Consider the following 19,123-nt stretch of genomic DNA (forward strand, 5'->3'; position numbering starts at 1 on the left):
ACGGGCCGGGATGGAACGGGCCTGGTCGCGTGTCATGAGCAAACAAGATAATGTTACAGCAGTCATCGCAAATTGAACAGAACAAGAGTCCTGTTGCGGCGAAGGAGCAGGAGGAGATGGAATGTGCGGACGCAGTTTGTTTTTTTCCTTTCGCCATCTTGGCGATTTGTACAAAAAAAAATGCAAATGAAAACGTCTCAACTTACGGCATGGTAGCCAAGAGAGAAGGACATAGAGAGAGAGAGAGAGAGGGGGAGAGAGAAACTGCCTTAATGAAAATGCTGCCACAGGCCACAAGAGGCTGCCCAGTGCCAGTGCCGGACGCGGTGTCCCTTACAGCACTGTGCGTGGTGTACTCGCAAGCTGGAAAATGATTGATCGCCAGCATTAATATCCCAAAAATGTTATTGCCAAGCATTCGACAGTTTGCCGAATCGATTGCTGGTCGCCAATGGCTTTATTTATGCTTTAAGGCATACGTTAAGCCAATGGATCCATAGAATGAAGTTGAACTAATGCTCTAAGGGTTTTAGTTAGAAGTTAGAAGCTATTTAAACATCAGAGCATGCATTCCAATAAGAACTGTTCTGGGCAGCAGCTGTAAGAGAGCAACAGCGCTTTTAATGTGCCAGCCTGTTACCGCTCTCCGTTTAACAGCCAGTGGCCGCTCCCAGTTACAGCACACGGTTACAGCTCGTACCACTGCTAAATATCGGTCTCCACTCGACTCTCCGCACGGCTCTTATGATATGTCTTCATAAACTCTCTCTCTCTTGCTGAGGGATCGCTTGTGAGCGTGTACGATCTTCGGCATGCAAACCAATTTGAGTTGCTTTGAGGCGTTTCGTTTATGGAATGTCTGAAACATGTTTCGCTTGCGCAAACAGAAGGCAAGGCGAGTGCGAGTGTGCAATAAAATTCCATTACAGCAGCCAGGGTCCGACTTAAAAACTTGGCCGAAAAAAAACACAAACTGGAAGTGCCGTAAGAAATTTCGTTGCATACACCCGGGAGCTATGGGGCAGAAGGGGAATGGGGTTAGCAGCGAGTGTATTAAAAGCCTGCAACCATTTTGCCGTTACGTGAGTGCATTGTGTGTGTGTGTTGGCTTGTATCTATGTGTGTATGTGTGAGGAGAGTCCTTGCATATTTTATGAAACTTGCCGCAGCATTTAACACGAAAACACACAAAAAGGAACACCCGAGAGCTGCAGGACGACCGACGCGTCGGCCTGCCCCGGACGGGCGAGGCAAACTCATTACTGGAATTTATTTAGCACTTAAACAAAATGTTTCCTTCGCTTCAGCCAGCTGATTTGTAACCCCTTTTCAGCAGAAGCGAGTATTATCCACTGCAGAGAAAAAGTTTCTCCACTCCAGAGGCCCCAAGCCACATCCAAAGGGAGACCATGCAGTCTGCCATCTACCGATCGGCGTATCTTGTGGCCTTCTTGAGGATCCCACAGGGCGAGCAGCACAAGAGTACTTCCGGCTTCTTCTCCTGGGGCGGCTCCAGCAGATTGTTGGCTTTAGCTGCCTCTTCCACGCGCCGCAGATGCTTTAACGGGTCTGGCCAGATGGGCAGCAGGGGGCAGGCCTGGTACTTGTCGTGTATATAGCCGCAATGGATGCAAATGTCCGCCACTGTGCTGAGCATCAATTCGTTTTTGGCGCACGCCTCAATGGAGCTCTGGGACAGGGAACGAACGCTTCCGGGGGGCGTGGGCGAGGGCAGCTCGACCTTGACACCGCATCGCGGGCACTTCTCGTAGACACGCGGCCAAACATCCACCAAAGTCTCATCGGAGCACACGGAACTACACTCGCAATCGTCCGAATCGTTGAGGTGCTTCACGCGGCACGTTTGGCGCGGCGAATAGAACAATTGTTGGGCGGTACGAAGGTCTTTCTTCTTCTTAGCGAAACGCCTTCGTTTGCCCGTATAGGTCTGTGGGCGTGTGGCCAAACTTTTGGCCCGCATGGCCTTCAGCTTGGCCTCGGTGATGCTCCGCTCCTTCTCGAGGGCCAGCAGAACGGGGCTCTTGGCCAACGACTGAAAGTGTTGCGTGTACGTTTCCAGCATATTTCGTATGCTCCTCACGGAGTATCGCACTTCGACAGTCTCGAGGTTCTTCTGTTCGTTCGGCTCGATTTCACCCAGGGACATGCTGGACGTTGATGTGAATCGACCGGAGGTGCCGGAGAAGAGTTTCCTGCGCCGTTCCTCGCGCAGATCGCGTTCCATTTGCAATTCATCAGCGATTAGTTTCTTCAGCAGATCTCTGTCCATTACCCCAGAGGCATTGCCCATTTCGTAGAGGCTGGGCTGCGAGGGACTTTCCTCGAAATCCTGGGGCCCCTTTGTATGCTCACTGAGCCATCCGATGTTCTGGGCTATCTCGGCTGGCACATCAATGATACGGATTTTGTACTTGGACGTGCTGGCAGACCTTAACCCTGCTGTCGGATTTTTCACATGCTCGTTCACAATCGCCGTGAGATAATCCAGATACTTCTTCGATAGAAGCTCCACAATATCGGACTTATCGATGCCCGTCGCCTGCAGCTCCTTGTGCAGACCCGCCAGGTTGTTCCACATATTATGCTTGCCCACAACTGACATTAGAGCGTGGACATCGCGCACGCCATCCAGGACACTGTTCTGCTCAATAACGTCCTTCAGCAGGCGCTGCAGTCCCGAGAACCTTGGGTCAGAGTTCAAGTCCTTCAAGTGGAAACTGTACCCCGTCCTTTCATTGTTATCCTCTTCTAAATATTTTGGGGCATTCCCTTCTGGACCGGGCTCTTCGGGTCTCTGTAATTTCAGTTTGCTCGGCATGAACGAATCCATTGGTGTAATTTCTATTGTCTTGACTTCGGCATTGACTTTCTTTCGCTTTGCGGACTGAGAATTGCTTTTCCTTCGCTTTACGGACACAGCAGATTTTCGAGAAACTGGTTTCGCTTCAATTTCCGTTGCTTGCTTGTCGATCATGAACATGTTGTGCATAGATATTTCGCTGTCCGTTGCCTCCAAGTTGTTGAAATTCTGATTCTCAGTTCCCATCGCAAATAAATCTCCTGCTATGATTTGTTTGTTGTCTCTTTTAGGTGTGAACGGATCTTGGTTATTTTCAGCTATTTTCTCCTTCGTCAAGGCATTTTCTTGCTCACTCTTTTCGGCTATTCGGCTGTCTGCCAACTTTTGTCGACGAACATTCAACTTTGACGGTTTATCTGCAGCTGGTCGCTTCTTTGGGTGCTTTTTTACGGCTTTTAATTGCGGTCCTAAATTAGAAAGCGTTTGTTTTTTCTGCGGCAGGCCACTACTCTCTTTGCGCTTTCTGATTAGCATACTTTGCTTTTCGTTTCGTTTTGCCTTTTCTTTTGCACTGGTGCCTTCGCCTTCCGATGGGCCGCTGTCCATCGGATCTATTGCAAGTACATGATTCAGTTTTGTATCATTAACAATGAACTCCTCTTACCCCTTTTAGTTGCTGACTTTTTTCCCACTTCTTTACTTTTTACGCTGACTTCCTCGGAGGGCCTGTCCAGATCTAGCAATTTCTTCAGATTCATTTGGGGGCGATTTATTGATCGTCTGCGGCTTTTTCTTTGTGTCTGTTTTGGCTTTGATTGTCGTCCTGCGTGGCGTCCTGCCACCTGTTCCGCATACAGCTGCTCCAGCTCCTCAATTGTTGGCTTGGCGATGCGACTGTCACTTTCCCGGTGCTTCAATCTCTTCTTCAGTTTCTCCGTGGACTCATTCAAATGTTCCTCAACGAGTTCGGTTTCGGATTCGGGTACAGCGTGTTTTTTCTCTTTCTTCTTTGGCTTCGATTGCTCGGCATCCAGCTCTGGCACGGCGTAGATCTGACCGGAGGACTTGAGTTTCTTGGTCGTCATTGGGACTGCCCGGGGAGCTTTCTTGCGGATCACCTCGGTTTCCCAAAAATCGGAGAACCCGTGAAGCATCTTTCGACTACGTGACTTGCGCGACACCTTTCGATTCTCGTGAGGCTGCGACAAGTAGCGTCTAACCTCCTCGGCCTCCTGTTGCCAGATGTGCGCCTGGCCCTCTATGGTCGGATGTAGCTGCGAGGCCCTCTGCAGGGACTTTCTCAGCTTCGAGAAGCAGCTGTCCAGCAGTTGCTGCGGCTTGCGATGCCTCCCCAGCTGTTTGCGCAACAGGCGCAGCCTGCGATCCAACCGGCGTTCCAGCTGTTCCTGCTGCCCGATCAGCCGGCGCTGCGACAACAGCGACTTGGACCAACTGCGCAGCCATCTCTGGTACATGGCCAGCATTCGGCCAGCCTCGTGCCGTGCCTGATCCCTCTGCATCTGCACCATATCCTTCTGTCTGGCCTCTATCGCCTGGCGCACCTTCTGGAGCAGCTCCTCGCGTATCTGCCGCATCATGCGCAGCCGGCGATAAGCCCGGTGTCGGTAGCCCCTCAGATGCTGGCCCTTGCGCCTGATCTGCTTCTTCAGCAGCACCATTCTGGTGCAGCGATGCAGCAATGGAATCGTCATTGTCTACGCGTTCAATTTGACAGTCGATCGAGATGAGTGACATAAAATAAAACTACTTTGGATTTGGCAAGTGTAAATCAAATATCTAAATTCCAAATACCTAAAAATAAACTGAGGAAATGCCAAAGGGAAAACCCAAAGGTTGCTGTGGGAAAACGATAGCTAATCGCGGCATAATCTACATATTTATTAATCTGTTTTTTTGTAGTAGGGTTGATGTGGTCGGCTTCGGTTCCCAAAGACAAGGATTCCCAATAAAAGTCGTAAAATGTGGTGCTTCAAGTATATCGCTGGTATATGTATGATGTCTATGTACGCGGAGCGTAAATGCTTTGTCGGGGTGGAAAAAGACACTGCAAAGCGCAGTCGCACCGTTCGGGAGGTAGAAGGAGACTCATTTGAGCGGCTGTCCAAAGCGTCACTTTTGATAGCTTATATCTTAAGCACGCTCGGGAGCCGTGTGGATCGTGAGAGCGCTGTCGGAGAGCGCTAACAGACAAGTAGCGGAGAGCGGAAAACGACTGTTACGCTGTACTGTTAACAGCTCTGCTGTCCTGTTTGGGCTGCTGCCTGAACACTGTCTATTAGTTCTCCATTGATGAACATTTCCAAATTTAATTTAATAGTAAAACTCAACGAACAAAAACAAAATAAATAAACATTAAAAAGCTGCTACTCGAGTCCCACAAAGGCCCTCGCCTGCTGCTCGCCTGCCTCCTTGAACAGCTCGGCGGTCTTCACCAGCTTGATGAACCGAGGCGACAGCTCACTGGACACGCGAGACTGCAGGACGCTGTCCATGCTGGTGTGCCGCAGCACCTCCTGCAGCTTGGCATTGCGCCGTGTGCGCTCCACGGAGTCTGCCATTTTGCGCAGATACATGAGATCCATCAGAAGTTCGTCACGCACATTGGCCGCCGCACGCTGATCCTCCAGGGGCAGCTCCTCGTACTGGCGCAGCAGCTTCTTGACGATGCGGGACCGTGAATCGATCTTGTCCACATCGAGCAAACGCACATCCTCGCTGAAATCGTCGGCCAGGCCGCTCACCGAGTCCATACGCTTCTCGCGGCACTTCTTCTGCTCGTCCATTGTCTTCAGGATGAGGTCGTAGAACTCGCTTAGATCTGGGCGCAGCGGAATGCAGGAGCGCAGGCGCACCTGCTTGTCGATGATGTCGCTAATGGCCTCCATGGTGTCCCGCACCATGGTCTCCGTCTGCTGCAGATACTGATCCGTCTTGTCGTTGCGGATCTGGTAGAAGTTCTTGGGCTTCTTGTGGCAGCCCTTGCGATTGCGCTCCAGCACGGCCAGCAGTCGGTCCATGCCCGGATCATTGCTGACTGCCTCGAGGACGGCCGACACAATGGCCTCCGATGTTTTGCCAGCTATGAGCTTCTCCAAGCTGTCCTCACAGGATTCGGAATTTAAACTGCCGCGAGAATGCAAATGTTTTACTCTTGTATAGGGGAATCTCCCACTACTCACCATTTAGCCGGTTTCCCCTTGGCCCGCACTTTGCCCCATCTGTTATACCTTCTGTGACTGGCTTTATCCTCTTCCTTATCCCCATTCCAGTTTCTAGCTGCATCGCGCGCATAGCGATCATCCTTCTCCAGCAAAACATCGTCACCCTCACGCTCTGGTGCATCCGGCCAATCGAGCATCAGCTCGCTGTCCATCTCGTCGAAGGCTGGCCGCATGTTGATCGATCCGTTGCCATAGAACTGCTTGGTCTTCGGATCCCCGCACACGTTCGCATTGATGGACACATTCAACTTCACGGCATCGGGACTGCTGCAGAAATCGTCGCTTTGCATAGCAGGTCCAGAAGTTGTTGTCTCCTGATCTGCCCCGCCTGCGGTCGTTGCATCGCCCCCGCCTACGGTCGTTACATCTCCCCCGCCTGAGGTTGTTCCATTTGCTGGTGTGTCCGTAGTGTTCGTCATGGGACTTGGAATGCCCGTTGTACTTTCACCCAAGCCTGGTGTAGTCGACTCCGTCGGCGCGTTCGGAAATGGCGTTGTAATGGACACGCAATTGGGATCCACAGTTATGGGCAGTGTCGGCGTTTCCATGGGCGTAATGCACGGATCCACTGTGCTCAACATGTTGCCCTTCACCTGCTTGTTGAAGAATGGACCAAAGTAGCGGTGGACAGCCGACTGCTTTATCTGCGGCGGTGCTTGCATTTTCATTTGCAGCTGCTTTTGTTGTGTCTGTAGCGGTGTCTTCTGCTGTTGTGGTAGATATTGCTGTTTGGGCACATATGTCTTTTGTGGAACGTATTGCTTCTGTGGAAGGTATTGCTGCTGTGGAAGGTATTGCCGCTGCATCGGTGACTGCTGTTGTTGGCTCTGCTGTTGCTGCTGCTGTACTGGACGATTCTGTTGCTGCTCCTGCTGTAACGGACGATTCTTTTGAAGCTTCTGCAGTTCATTGAAAAAGTTAGTCAAATTGAAGGTGGCCTTGAAATTGGAGGGTTGATGATGAATCTGCAGCTGTTGTGGCGTTTGCTGTGGCGGATGCTGCTGTTGCTGTTGCTGCTGCTGCTGTTGCTGCTGTTGCATCTGCAGCGGCTGCTGCGTTATCTGATAAACACCGTTAGCACGCTGATTCATCATGGGCATCTGAATGCTGGAAGCATCATAGAGACTGGCCTCATCCTCCTCATACTGGGGCTCGTCCTCAAGTTCTTCCCCCTCGGCATCGGGCATGAGGAGGCCGTTTCCCAAGTCTCCGAAACGCAAGCGATTCCCATTGTGATCCTCAAAGTCATCCAGCAGAGGTGCAGCCATGCGCTTGGCTCTATCATGCGAGTCCGGGGGCTGTTGCTCTTCTCCCACTGACCGTTTGGAGCGATGCTTCTTCCTGGGTAGCCAGCGATGACGTCGGCGATGGAGATGGCGCTTGTGTCGTTCTTTGTCGCCGCTATGCTGCGACAGCTCTTTGGCCATAAGCTTGACCACCGCATCGGGATTGGCCAAAAGGGGAGCTGCCACTGCCACTGCCGCTCCTGATGCTTCTCCTGCTTCAGCATTCTCAGACTTGGGGACAACCTCAGCCGGCCTGGACGTTACCGACTCCTCCACATTCAGTTTGGGGTTCTCCTGCAGTGCGGAATCTTCCACGCTGGCTGCCGGCTGAGGCTTCTCCTGAACCTGTGGCTGTTCCAGTTCAGATTGTGCAATGACTTGGCTGACGATTGCCTTGTCCAGCGTCCCCAGGCTAGCCTCGGCATCAGAGCTGCCATCTGTCTGTGGCGTGGGCTTGGCCTCAGCGCTGCCCACCCTAACAGCGGCGTCTTGGCCACTGTCGGGCACCTCTGGCTGCAGTATGGACTCGCCAGATGCAGCAGCATCGCTCGGAGCCACACGCACCATAGCAGATTCCGTGGGCTTTACCTCAATGTCCGTTTCCACTTTCACTGTCTCGGGTAGCTTTGCCTCAGCTTCGACTGGCACCTTTCCAGGATCAGCAGGCTTTTCCACGACGTTGCCTTCAATTTGCTCCTTTTCCGGCTGCTGTTTGGCATCCCGCTTGCCTGCAGATATCTCGCCATCGTGGCGCTCTGCCACTTCTGGCTGAGCTCCCTCCTTAAGCTGCTCGGCTTTGGGGCCTGGCTCCTTCACGGCCACCTTCGCCATCGTTTCCAGGCTCTTCTCCGGGGCGTGCTCCCGCTTGCAGCGTCCCAGATCCCCAGCGGACCTGCGATTGGAGATCCAGAAGTCGCCCATGTTGGGCATCTGTCGCTGGCTGAGCGCGTGGAAGCGATCGTACGGGGGCAGGCGATAGTCGTAGCTCTGGGGCAGATCCATCATGTGGTGGCTACCGGAGGAGCCAGCCTCCGGAAACTGCATCATGTTGTTGGCCAGCGGACCAAAGCCATCGTACTGCTGCCGCCGTTCCTCATCGCCGCTCATGTCACTCTCCTGGTTCTGTTCCTGATCCGAATCCAAATCCGCATCCTGATCCTGCCGCTGCTGCTGCTGCTGCTCCCGTCGCATGTTGCGCTCCCGCCGCTTCATCAGCTCGTCCACGAGGCGGGCGTGCTGGCTGTCAATCAGCGCATTGCTCGGCAGCGAGGGTCCCATGCCCTTGAGCATGAGGCGGTTGCTCGTCTTCAGCTTGATCTCGTGCATGGGATTGAAGCCGAAATGGGAGCTGCGCTTCTTCAAGTCGCTGCCCTTGGGGCGCGCCGGGCGTTGGGCATTCTCGGAGGCCTCCTGCTCGATCTTGGACAGCTTGTAGTTGGCCTCGTGCTGCAGATTGTTGGGCCGCCGCTTGGGTGCGTCCAGCTGGGACAAGGTTTGCTCATATACCCCGTCCGGCACGGGGGCGTCTCCGAACTCCGGCAGATCGTCGTTGACGTCTGCTTTCTTGTGGTACTCCTTTGGCCTGTATGCGGGATCCTTTCTGCCACTCTTCTCGTGCTCGTTTAGAATATCCTGCGCGTGCTTCAGCTTGAGGTCCAGCGAGGAGAGACCCCCGCCGTCGTACTGGAAGGGACCACTGGTGGCCTCGTACTGTGGCATGACGGGCTCCGCTGCCGCTGCCGCATCCTTGTACTTGAGCTTCACCTTGCCTATCTCCGTGTCCTGCATCTCCTTGAAGTACTTACTCACATAGTCCTTGCTCTGCTGCTTACTGACGGCCCGCGGCTGCTTCTGGCCCACTGCCAGCCCCGCCTGGAAGTCCCGATACCAGGCGTCGGCTGCCTCAGCCATGGCATGGTCCTCGGACTCATCGTTGCTGGTGCGGGCAAAGCTGGCCAGCATATCGTCGATGGTGTGCCTGGGCGGTCGGTACAGGCTGCTGTCCTGCATCTGGCCGCGTGCCTCCTTCACGGCCCGTTTGAAGCTGCTCAGCTGCTCGCTGCTGGGCTGCTCCGAGTCGGCCGGCAGCATGTTCGTGCCGCTCAGCACCATCAGAGCCCACCAGAACTGTAGGAAAATCATCCTCCAAGCTGGTGTCGATTCGTTTCAGTTCCGAAACTCTTACAAAAAGTACTGAGAAAACTCAATTGGAAAGTTCTGTCTCCCAGGCAGCCTGATCTGAATTGGGTTTTCGATTGTTTTTTTTTTGTTTGGAATCAGTGCTTGCCACTTGCCACTTGCCACTTGGGGTGGCAACAGGTGTCTGGATGCACGGCACTGGCAGCAGCCATTGTCGCACAACTTTGACAACGTGGCCCGATAAGAGTGGCAATGTCACAGGAGCCTCTCCTCTCCTCTCCTCGCCGCTCCTCTGCCCCACTGCATTGCCCTCCGGTTGCTGCTTGCATTGTGTCAAGTTTTTCCACACGTACGACGGCTGCGCCGGCGGCTTCCGACATCTGTTCAACATGAAATGTTCTTTGTTGCAACAACACACACGCACACACTTGAATGGATGTAAATGATTTTACCACAGCTCCACCAGAGCACCCACACACACACACACACACACACACACACAATCAGCTGCAGCATTGTTTCCTCTCCCATGTAAATCAGATTTTTGTTTTATACCAAAACTTTCGCAAGCGATGGCGGGAAATGGAAATGGAATCGGAATCGGAATGGGGTTGGAGGGGAATGGGAATGGGAGTGGGAGTGGGAATGGGGTTGGGGTTTTGAGCAGCGACAATAACATTTCCTATTTCCTTCTCCCCCGTGCCTGTCGCCATCTCCGCCCATGCATGAGCGTGTGTGTGTGTGTGGCTGTGTGGGTGCTATCATATCGCGTCCTACGTACTGCCACATTGTCAATGCCAGAGTGAGGACAATGTGCGGCTCGAAATAATTGAAAATAATCAAACATTCGGCACGGCACACTTGCAGCATCATGAGCTCCATGAGCTCCATAAGCAACGCCAACCACCACCACCACCACCACCAAACTAATGTAATTAGCGCGCTCCGAACGCGTTCGTCTCTGATTAAAAGTTTTTGCGGCTTGGCTGGTGCTCCCCTGCCACCTCAGGCCGCTCTCTAATCCGCTGAACAAAACTATGAATGGGGCAAAACTGAATTTATTGTGTTTAATTTTTAGTGAAAAGTGTCCCCAAGTGGGTGGCAGACAGCGCCCTTCTGTACAGCATTTTCCAAGATAATTTTTAGGAGTTATCGAGGAGAGCCGAGCATCAAAAATATGTGATTCTGGTGCTGCAATTGTGGAAATTACTTTAATGGAAAAATACTACTAAACAATTACCAATAAAAATAAAATATAAATAAAAAGATATTAAATAATATTAAATCACTAAATTGAAATACTGTCATCTATAATTTCTTTATATATTTTATCTAATGCCTCACTTATTCAGAAATGAGCTCCTGTCCTCCCAATTATCTGTTGCATCTTCTTATCTCAGCCAAAGAAAAACTCAGCTCACTGCTCTGGTTGAAATCCATCATAATTCACGCGGACTTAGCTCTCTGTGTCCTTCTGTTGTTTTTCGATTATGTAGCATTGTCTTGGCTTAAAGTTTTTGTGTGGGGGGGGGGCGACCCGGACCAGTCCCTCACCGTCGGCAGCACTTTGGATGTTGCCTGGCAAATATTACAGCGATTCCTACTTATGCCTCTATTCGTTTGCCTTGTCAGGCAGACTGCACAAAGGGGAGCCATGGGAGGATGGGAGAATGGGAGAATGGGAGGATAGCCAGCGACATGACAAAGGAGCGCCCAGCAGAGAGGGAGAGGAAGAGGCAGAGGCAGAAAAAAAGAACACCGAGCGCATCCTTGGACTCGTGCATCACAGGACATGACATGGCACGAGCCATTTCATTTGTTTTTTCTATTCCCATTTTACAGCTGTCCCATGTCCAAACAAATTTCCTTCTCTTTTTTTTTTTGTTTTTTTATTTGTATTTTTTTCCCTGTTTCTACGATCTCTGAGTAAAATATTATGTTACCCAGCGACAAAGAAGGAGCGAAACTTTTTATACCCATCAAACATATGCATGCAGACTAAAAGGGTATATCTGACTAACTACAAAAGTACAAGCTACATATGTATATCGATGGATTTTTCTAATGTTTCATGCTTATATCAACTTATTTCATCTGTTGTGAGACTGTTCAGGGCAGCCAGCTGGAACAGAGCAACAGCGCTGTTAACACCCCAGCTTAACAGCCAGTCGCCGTTCTCCTTCACAGAGCTCGCTGAGAGCGCGCTCTTACGATCCACACTGCTTGTAAGCTTGTAAGCTTGTACCTACTCACCGAAACTCGAAAAGAACAGATGGAAAATATATGTATGTACATTGAAAGTATGCTTGCGAACATCTTTAGTCATCGTGGGAATCCTACATCCAACAAACAGTGTCCAATAATAAATACGAGTGCCGGGTATCTTTTAGTCGCATTGTATATATTGTGTATAACGTTCTTAGTTCCATTATTATTGCATTTTTGCCAGCGGGCAGCAGGCTGACAGAGGAGTGGTGGGAGAGAGGGCGCGAACGCAGCCTCGGTTTGGGTCAGGGAATGAACTTATTTAAATGTAATTTCTATAAACAAATTTTAGCTGCTTATGCATATGCAGCAAGTCGCACACAAGCAATTCATTAAGCGGCAGTCGCAAATAGAAAATTACTGACAAAATGCTGTCGGACAGTTTACGAGCCGCAGACGGCACGGGCACGGGGCACGAGGCACGAGGCAGACACGCCGAATGGCAGGAACTTATTTACAACTTTCAAACGCTTCATTTTATTGGTCTCGAAATGAACAAATGGCGCACAAGCCGCACAGAGATATAGAGAGACGGTTTGGCTGGCTGGAAAAATTTTGCATAATTTATGAGCAGAGCAGAGCAGAGCAGAGCAAACGGCGGCAACACACGAACGAAGGACTTTGGAAAAACAACGCACGAGCACACGGCCAACTGATTTAAATGCAATTGCATTGAAGTATGTTGTCCTGGTCCTGGTCTGGGTCCAGGTCCAGGTCCTTGTTGGGTTTCGGATATATAGTAGAGACAACAGCACGTGCTGCATCAACAGGAACATCGATGGCCAGCCAGCCAGCCAGCCAGACTTCTTGTCCTGCCCGCTGCTTGGCAATTTCTTTTCATTTACCAAGGTGTTGAGATGAACAGACGTGGAGCTGGGACCCAGGATACAGAAGCCAGGCCCAGCCTGGTATCCCCTTGGCCACAAGTGTCGTCTATTTCAAGGCAAAAGGAGACAGCTCGAGAGGCAAACAACCAACAAATTTAGTGTATTTTGTGCATTCTTAAAATTGTCAGAATTTATGTGACACGATGCCACGCCAATTGATCAGATTAAAAAAACATGAGAACGAACCCACAAAGGAAGCCTCGCATAGACAATGCAGTTGAGAAGAAGCCTTCCTATTCAAATATATGAACAGAAAGAGGCATGTGGAATGGTAAGTAAATGCTGGATTTTCTATAGAAAATAAAATTTTTAAAGTATATTTTTGGATTTGTTTTTGCAATAAAACTAAAACCTCTTTTATTCACAGGCATAAGGGCTTACTGGGCGAACCAGTACATAAGATGGGATCACAAAGCATGTCAAATTTCAATATGCAACACAGATTAGCGAAAAATTGCCCGGGGGAGAGGGGTTTAAGGGCAGGCAAAATGCTTCAACGTCCTCTGGCCAATAAACAATATTGCGATCAATATTGCGTCAGCAATGTAATTAAATTACTTAGCCAGTGCCTGGCAGAATACGCCGCCAGGAAATGCATCACACAAAATCCTTTTAACAGGTCCGCGAAATGCCAAACAGCGGCCCGGCGGCCTGGAGTCCGGGCGCCTGGCTCAGGGGCATATTTCCATAAAGCTACCGCAATAACCGCTGTCAATATGCGGATTAACACATCAATTACCATACATATATGGCCAAGGTAGTGCGCAGAAGGGAGCTGGATATGGATATGGGATGGGAGAGGGGCACTGGGAATCTCTGTGTGGGCTACCAATTGCTGGCAGTGACAAAAATTTCATTTTGCCGAGTAATTTAATTAATTGCACAATCCAGCCGCAGCTTTCTGGCGGAAAAACAATTTGAATTCCGTTCTGGCCAGCAGCAGTCACCCCCACCCCACCCGTTCTAGTCATTCCCATTCACAGTTATGACGTGAATGAAGTGAAAATGTAACCATTTCCAGGCTCATCCCGTTCGGTCCGTAGCCGGACACTGGATAACTAAATTAATTCGATAATTGACTTCCATTCTCTGGTCTGCCCCACGCAACTGCGCGGCAAACTGTTGATGCTACCCCATGGACCCATGGACCCATGGACCACGACCACGGCAGAGCCTTCTCCTCTGCACTGCCGAATGCCTTCTGACTGTTTCTTTTTTATGGGCGGCGCACAGTGAAAACATAAAAACGTCTGTTGCGTGTTGCATATGGAAAATTGCCAAAAGTTGGGTGAAAAAATGCGAGCGAGCGAAAGAAGTCGCAAAAGGAAATGTTGCAAAGTAGTAAAGGCTAGGGTAATGGCAATAGCATGACGACCCACCCAAAAAAAAAAAGTACTAGAGGAAGTGGCTGTCGGAAGGACAAGAAAACATGTCCAAGAGACCAAGAGGCAGGCGAGCCAAGGAGCCAGTCAGAAAGTTCGTTTTTTTTATAGTTGTGCAAGTGCATGTGATTGCTTTATGAGCTACAGATGAAGTGGCCGGGCACGTCCGGGTCCAAGTTCAGGTCCGGGCTGTCATTTAGTTAATTATAAGCAATTAGCAGCGAATGTTGCCGGCCAGAAATTAAATAAAAAAGGCGCCCGAAATGCATCTATTGCATATTTGTTGGCTCTAACAACGAGTCACGGGCGAAACATTTTAGAAATTTGCTGAACAATTACCATTAGCAGTCGATCTGTCAGTACTTTGGGGAGCAGCGTAAATGAGGCACGAATTCTGGCATGTGATCTTCGGTATTCGGTATTCACCAATATAAATTTCCGCCTTCCACACTAAAGCTGCATTATAAGTTGGAAGAGTATCTCTACTCGAAGTACGCAGAAGACAACTTTCCAGCTTGTTACACAATAATCCGTTGCATGCTGTGGGGGCGTTGGGGCTGCCCCATGAGTGGTGTGGCCTGCAGATGTGTCCTGACTATTTATCAATTTATTACGCGCAAAAGTTCCTTTTGTGGTTGGCTGTCTCTGACAGCGTTCAATGCTCAATGGGAATTCGCTTGTCGATGCGTGCGAGCCGCTGAATTAGCCAGGATTTCCAGGAAAACGGATACCGGATACGGACTTGGCTTGGGAGTTTGCATCAGGTGGCTGGTCCTTGTTAACGGATTTATGCAGCGATAATAAAACTTGCACGCTGCAAATTGATTTATGTGGCAGAGTGGGGCCAACAATACCGATGCTGAGCTGAGCTGAGCCGAGCCGAGCCAGGCCGTGACGGGGGGGGCCAAGGAAAACTTTTAATTTTCCAAATGTATTCGCCGACAGAGAACTTGATGTCTTCGATGGGCCACGCACATAAAGAACGTAGCCAACTAGAGACGCAGTCAGACTCAGATAGGGAGAGAGAGAGAGAGAGAGGAGAGTGAGTGAGTCCCAGAGAGAGCCGTGGAGCAATTTAGGGCCAACGGAGCCAACGTAAAAACTGGAAAATTATGACCAAAATGAGAATTTAATCGAGGTACGTGAGCGGAAAAATGAAAATTTGACTGCAACTTGGGAGAGCGCGCGCGTCTGACTGGCCGACACCCTCCAGCAAAACAGTCGGCAGGCAACGGGCAACAGGCAACAGGCAACAGCATAAAATGCCAAGTGCAAGCTCATGCAATTTTTATCATGGCCACAAATGCTGCTACAGCTCCAACTCTGGCTACGGCGGCTCCTTCCGCTCCTTTCTGGCTGCAGCACATTCTGGCATCATCATCAACACTGTGTTCATCTGCTTATGCGTTACCTTGAGGCCCCACGCAGACTCTGACTCCGGGTACGACTCCGTCCCGTTCCTAGTCGTGGGGCAATTGCACAAATTAATGCCGCCGACACTGACTCTTGCTTTCCTTTGCAGCTCCAGCGTTTACCTCTAGCCAGACAGACAATTCTCAAATGAGTCAACAGCAATAAAATTGTTTATTTTATTACCCGTCTACCGTCGGCACCGAGATCAGCCAAGGAACAGCAGCAGCAGCAGGTTTAATGGCTCTCGATCTCTGCGATTGTAGTACAGAAACGTGTTAAATATCAGAACAGACAAAGATACGTACACCTGGCAGGCGATTAACATCACTGAGTAACAAAGCTTCGGAGTAAAATCGAAAGATCCACTGCAAAAGCTAATCAACACTGAGTAACCGTTACCAGCGATTCTCCTCTGTAAATATCTGGCAACGCCAAGTGCTAGAGAGCGGCTTAGGTGCCAAATTGAAAGCTCCACTCCAAGTGACTCTCCAGTCGTGACGCTGACGCTGACGATCTGCCGCCAGTCCATGTCACAGGCCGTCGTATAAAACCAAATGTCGAACCTGCGATGCAACCAGTTGCGTGCCACAAGTCGCCAGGTGAACAAGTGAGAAAGAAAGAGAGAGAGACCGAGTTCAGTTGAGTTCCGTTGAGTAAAACGTGTGTAAAATGTGCGAACAGGGGCGACTACTGAGAGCGATGGAGGTGACCAGTGTGGTGCTGGTGCTGGGACTGCTGCTGCTGGCCGGAACGGGAGTCAGCGAGGGCCGCCCCATGGATCTGTACGATGATGTGAGCGACTTCTTTGATGCCATCTCGTTGGACGATGTGGCCAATACGGGCCGCAACACGCATCCGGAGCAGTTTTGCCTGATGCCCGCACGCAAGGGCGTCTGTCGGGCCCTCATACCCCGTTGGCGCTACGATCCCGAGCAGAAGAAGTGCGTGGAGTTCAAGTTCGGTGGCTGCGATGGCAACGAGAACAATTTCTCCAGCTACAAGGACTGCATGTCCACCTGCGAGGGAATGTAGGGGTCACCAGGATCTGGAGCTGGAGATGGAGCTGGAGCTGGAGCTACTGCTGATCGGCCAATCTGGTCGATGTGTTGCCAAAGGCGACTGCTTTTCTTTCGAGCTCTGCAAAGTAGCGAACCAAAGGCAGCATTTACTTTAATCCACATACACATACACATCATAAACTTAATCAATTCGATTAACTCTTCTGTACTACGTAATATTTATATAGTTTCTGTCATTGATCCATTTATTTTGTACTTTCGGCGATGGTGTACAACACCACCGAACCGAACCTAGAGCTTAAGTTATTGTGATAAAACAAATCAAATTGATTCATCATGAAATAAAGAGTTTTATACAAAACTGAATTTGCAAAAAAGGTTTTACAATTTTATGAAGAAGAAATGCAATCACCCCAAGCAATATTGACCCAATGGTACAAGGACTGCATAAGTATTTACCTGGAAGGAGTTTATATCTCACTGAAATGTGCTTAAAAATCCATGGCAAATTCTATGATTTTAGGTCTAATTTTCATCAGAAAGTGTGTGTTGTAGATCGATTAATTAAATATATTTTTATATATTTTTATACATATATCTTTATTTATATTTAATTTAATATTCTTCCGGTTCATTAGGCCACGTAATTAATGCTTATAAATTTGCATTTTAAAAAGTCCAATCTTTCAAAATGAAGTGCAGGCTGCTCTTCTAGACTCTTCTAGAAATTATCCAAGCTAAAGATAGAAAACCAGTTCATTGAATACTTATTTATGCCTTCACTACCAAACATAAACAGATGCGAATTCCGTGTCTGCGGCCTCACATTGTTTGCAACTGAGAGGCGACCGCTTTGCCTTTGCCAGAGGCAAAAATCATTCAATGCGGCTCCACTTTCATAGATTTCACTTGGAAATGGCCCAAGCCAAGTCCAGTCTCAGTCTCTCAATGCAAAACTGGGCCCCCCCATTCATGCGGGCCAGCACTCAAACGATCGATTGATCGATCGATCGATCGTTCGACAAACAACAAATGAACAAACAAGATCAAATGGCTGCAAAGGTCACATGGAGAGACAGATGACTAGACCACGTCAATGGATTCCCAGTTGGGTCTAGGTAAACCACTACGATCTGCGTCAGCGGTAAAAATACGCACAGATACGGCCTGGCCAAGCGGACGGCAAGGCAGGCAAACATAAACAATTGAAAGGTGCGAATTTATGTTAAATCGATTGGCAATAAACCAAAAGAGAGAAAAAAAAAAAAACAAAGAAAAAAAGAAATAAGTGACTCCAAATCTAATTCAATAAATATGCATAATTTTTGAGACAAAGTCGCTGAAGCAAGACCTAAGCGAGGGCAAATGCTGCCGCTGGGGTTGGGGTTGGGCTTGGGCTTGGGCAAATTTCCAATTTGAACCTTTAATGTGCGGGCCGGGCCAGCTGCACACGTACAAACTCGTACACACATAGTATATAGGTTTTGTATTTATAAACAACCTATTGGATCAATGACCTAAAGCCGCTCAGCAAAACAAAACACGAAAATGCGGGCTTTACTGATCCAAAACTGAATCGAACTGAGCGTAACTGAGTTGCAACACCTCAACGCCTCAACCGGCGACTGGACCGGCAGCTGCTACAGCTCTAACTTTAATTTGATACCCTGGTGGGAATTCCATGGAATCACTTAAAAACATAGCACATAATTGTCATACACGTAAACCCATAAGAATAAAAAAATAATCCAATATAATCCAGCTAAAGTTGTGTCTATCTATTTCTGTCTATCAATATTTATTTATTTATGTACATCAGAACATGCCAGAAGTAACTTGATTTGTATTGTATTTAGGACCCAGCCCGCTGCTATATGTAAACCATTCTCAGTGGGCGCTTGGTAGGCTATTCTTTTCCTAATTATTTCTACTTTTTTCTTCCTCTTCGCCATAACAAAATGTGTGTCATAATGGGCTCCAATCAATGGGCCACAGACATTTTACATCTGTTGAAATTTGCTGAACAATTTGCGGTCTGGTCAGGGGGGTGGTAAAGTGAGCTGCGTGGAGCGGAGGGAAGCTCGCTTCAATCGAGCGGCGCATGCGCAATATTTTGCTGTTGGCTGTTGGCAAAGCTTCTGGAAAATTCTGCGCTGCAAGTTGGGCAACGCAGCGAATTCAATAGAATGGAATTTAAATTCATTTAATTGTGGAAAACAGTAGCAGCAGGAATAGGAATACGTACAGAAGTAATTGGCCAGATCCAAATGGTTATAAAAAGTCAATAACACCTGCACATCCCCTGAGAAGCAGGCAGGCACCAGTAGCTAAAATTGCAACAAAGCCAGTGAGCGGCACAGCCAGCATGGCAAAATTAATGGCAAAATGAGCGGCAAAAGAAATTTGAACAATTTTCGCTATTTGTTGTGGGATAGAAATTAATTAAAATGCGCTAGGCGCACGCGGGCAACTGCAACTGCAACAGTGCGGCAACATGCCATGAAAATTCACAATAACACATTTTCCGCGTTTCTGCAGCGGCAGCTACAGTAAACGCATTTTATTAGCTATACCATTCAACATGAATGTTTGCTTTGGGTTTTTCTTCCTTTTTACCATTTTTATTTTTGATTTCCTGCAGTTCGAACTTATTTATTTGAGGCACGTAC

General features: G+C 49.2%; 3 protein-coding genes across 3 annotated transcripts; 1 reads left to right on the top strand and 2 right to left on the bottom strand.

Moving 5' to 3' along the window:
• Positions 1-1,209: 1,209 nt before the first annotated feature.
• Positions 1,210-4,646, bottom strand: LOC111078303. Its single transcript, XM_022372909.2, has 2 exons — positions 3,486-4,646; positions 1,210-3,432 (listed from the first exon to the last, which is right to left on the bottom strand). The coding sequence occupies exons 1-2, from the start codon at positions 4,531-4,533 to the stop codon at positions 1,424-1,426; spliced, it is 3,057 nt and encodes a 1,018-aa protein (XP_022228601.2). The 5' UTR covers positions 4,534-4,646; the 3' UTR covers positions 1,210-1,423.
• A 492-nt stretch (positions 4,647-5,138) lies between these two features.
• Positions 5,139-9,556, bottom strand: LOC111078302. Its single transcript, XM_022372908.2, has 2 exons — positions 6,022-9,556; positions 5,139-5,965 (listed from the first exon to the last, which is right to left on the bottom strand). Exons 1-2 carry the CDS (start codon positions 9,489-9,491, stop codon positions 5,206-5,208), a joined length of 4,230 nt encoding a protein of 1,409 aa, XP_022228600.2. The 5' UTR covers positions 9,492-9,556; the 3' UTR covers positions 5,139-5,205.
• A 6,442-nt stretch (positions 9,557-15,998) lies between these two features.
• Positions 15,999-16,801, top strand: LOC111078296 (kunitz-type serine protease inhibitor nigrescinin-6). The gene has a single exon (XM_022372902.2). The coding sequence runs from the start codon at positions 16,105-16,107 to the stop codon at positions 16,465-16,467; it is 363 nt and encodes a 120-aa protein (XP_022228594.1). The 5' UTR covers positions 15,999-16,104; the 3' UTR covers positions 16,468-16,801.
• The last annotated feature ends 2,322 nt before the right edge of the window (positions 16,802-19,123 follow it).

This window comes from Drosophila obscura, unplaced genomic scaffold, assembly GCF_018151105.1.
Source record: "Drosophila obscura isolate BZ-5 IFL unplaced genomic scaffold, ASM1815110v1 contig_25, whole genome shotgun sequence".
In the NCBI taxonomy this organism is placed as follows: Eukaryota; Metazoa; Arthropoda; class Insecta; order Diptera; family Drosophilidae; genus Drosophila; species Drosophila obscura.